Source organism: Hippocampus comes, unplaced genomic scaffold (genome assembly GCF_001891065.2).
Source record: "Hippocampus comes isolate QL1 unplaced genomic scaffold, H_comes_QL1_v1.1 scaffold299, whole genome shotgun sequence".
In the NCBI taxonomy this organism is placed as follows: Eukaryota; Metazoa; Chordata; class Actinopteri; order Syngnathiformes; family Syngnathidae; genus Hippocampus; species Hippocampus comes.
The window spans coordinates 829,280-831,503 of NW_017805694.1; the positions used below are offsets into that span (position 1 = coordinate 829,280).

General features: G+C 46.5%; 1 protein-coding gene and 1 long non-coding RNA gene across 2 annotated transcripts in view; one reads left to right on the forward strand and one right to left on the reverse strand.

The window, feature by feature from the left end:
- slc13a1 (solute carrier family 13 member 1) overlaps positions 1 to 2,075 on the forward strand; it is a 6,831-nt gene extending 4,756 nt beyond the window's left edge. The window contains exons 12-14 of the mRNA XM_019881751.1: positions 647 to 808; positions 986 to 1,123; positions 1,200 to 2,075. Of these exons, the coding sequence (XP_019737310.1) occupies positions 647 to 808; positions 986 to 1,123; positions 1,200 to 1,334 (435 nt within the window). The 3' untranslated portion in view covers positions 1,335 to 2,075. The remainder of the gene's footprint in view (positions 1 to 646; positions 809 to 985; positions 1,124 to 1,199) is intronic.
- LOC109522922 (uncharacterized) lies at positions 551 to 1,282 on the reverse strand. Its single transcript, XR_002169663.1, has 3 exons — positions 1,170 to 1,282; positions 951 to 1,104; positions 551 to 805 (listed from the first exon to the last, which is right to left on the reverse strand). It is a non-coding gene; the product is annotated as an uncharacterized LOC109522922 (long non-coding RNA).
- Positions 2,076 to 2,224: the final 149 nt, after the last annotated feature.

Below are 2,224 nucleotides of genomic sequence, written 5' to 3' on the forward strand. Positions count from 1 at the left end.
CTCCCTCTTCTCGAAACCCCCTTTTTTTTTTTTTTAAATAGCATCCATTTTTTTTCTCAGAAAAACTCTTCCCGCTCAGGCCAAAGCAATGAAATTATTGCTTTGGCACCATCATATGGCATCTTGATATCAAGGAACTGTGTTGAAAAAATAGTGACAAAAATAGTGCCACATAATGAAACCTGTCGATGACATTTGGCGCCATACCTTGGCATGAAGAAGGCAACCTTTCATAAGTTGTGTTCTTTGGCGAAAAAGTCGCGTGAAATGCTCTCTCTTATTTTATGCTTAGTTTGACAGTAAACGTACCCTGCAAATGGCAAAATATTTTTCCAAGAATTGTTCATGACCCGCTGCTTGTTGTTGCGTGCGCCTGTACTGCCTGTGATGTCCACTAGAGGGAAGCAGCGAGCGTACTGTGCGCGGATTCCCAGGAGGGAAGCAAACAAGACGAGTCTGACTCGCATTAAGAATTTGCATATTCATGAGGGCAGCGCCGATCCCCCACGCCCCCCAATCTCTCACACACACACACACACACACACACACACACACACACACACACACACACACACATTGATATGAAATGATATTTTGGTGTCGCTAATGAAGTGTGCCTGCGTGTGTGTGTGCGCGTGTTGTCTAGGAGTCCGGTTTGTCCCGGTGGGTGTCAGAGCTACTGTCCCCTCTCGGCGATCTCCCCCCACTGGCCACTGTGGCTGTAGCTTGCATCATCGTCACCATGGTAACCGAGCTGGCCAGCAACGCCACCACCATCACCATCTTCCTGCCCATCCTCTCGCCTCTGGTGGGCACGCGCACAAACACGCCCATGCCGCCGTTTATTGGGAGAACTTGCCAGTTTCATGCCGTCAACACTAATCCCCCCGCCCTCCACATTGGGGGGTTTTCTGTTTAAAAAAAAATCCCTAATCCCACCATCGTTCCACCTTTTCATGTGTCTTCTCCTGTCCGCGCCGTGCAGGCCGAAGGCATTCGCGTCAACCCCTTGTCGGTATTGATCCCGGCCACGTTGTGCACGTCCTTCTCCTTCCTGCTGCCGGCGTCCAATCCTCCCAACGCCGTGGTTTTCGCCTACGGACACTTTAGCGTGGCAGACATGGTGAGCATGACCAACATTTTGTGGCATTTTTTTTTTTTTTTTTTACCTTGACCTCCATGATGGCCCGTGCTTCCAGGTGAAGGCAGGACTGGGTGCCAACGTGATCGGCCTCCTCGTCGTCTTATTGGCCGTGAGCACCTGGGGCGTGCCTTTGTTCTCACTGGATACGTATCCCGATTGGGCGCCGCCGTTCAACGCCACCGTGCCGTGACAGGCGCAGCTCGCAATCACCTTCATCTATTTTGCCCTTTTGTTTGCTTATTTTTTTTCCCTCTTCGCTTTTGAGGCAATACCACTAGAACGGACACGAAGAGACAAGCGTTGGATAAATTGTACAGTGTAAGTGCAAGAACTGCAGTTCAGTGAACCCACCACAATATTGCAGTTCACTTTTCACAGTCCCATTGGATCACCGATTTTTTTTTTTTTTGCAAATATTCTTAGAGTTATTGTTTTGTTTTTTTTATACTGTTTGTACAATATTTTGTGTCATTCATTGCTCTTGCTCTACCTCAAAATATTATGTGTTTAAATTTGTTGTTTGAAAAGTGTTTCAAGACTTTCACCCTTTTTTTCTGAGAGTCATAAATGCTATAAAAACATGTATAGGGTGTATTTGAGTCAGGCATTTCTGAATGACGGATTTTAACTTACCACAAGGAGGTCTGGGAGGTAACCGTGTGATGGATAGGATTTGACGGTCGACAAGGCCTTGGGACTCATTCGAGAGCCGCTCTTGCACAAAATATTCAGCCTATTGATCAATGTCCCCAGGTGACAACAGTTCAATTTTGGTGTTTTGTATCACGGTCAAACGGACAGATAATCGGATGAACCAAAATTCCCATCAAGTAAACCAAAAACAAAAGCGAGGTAATTGTTTTGGGCAATAAAGAAAATAGCATTGCTGTTAGGAAACACGGAGAATACCGTTTTTTAAAATTTTTTTTTGAAGAAAAAAAATCCACGAAGACTGAAGTGCGCGGATGCCGAACTCTGGATACGTGGGGGGGAGGGGAGGTTCCCTGTGTACAGAAATGCAGTTCTGTGCATAGCTGCGGTATAACTGGCAGCTGATATGTCTGTGCACACCTGGCAAAC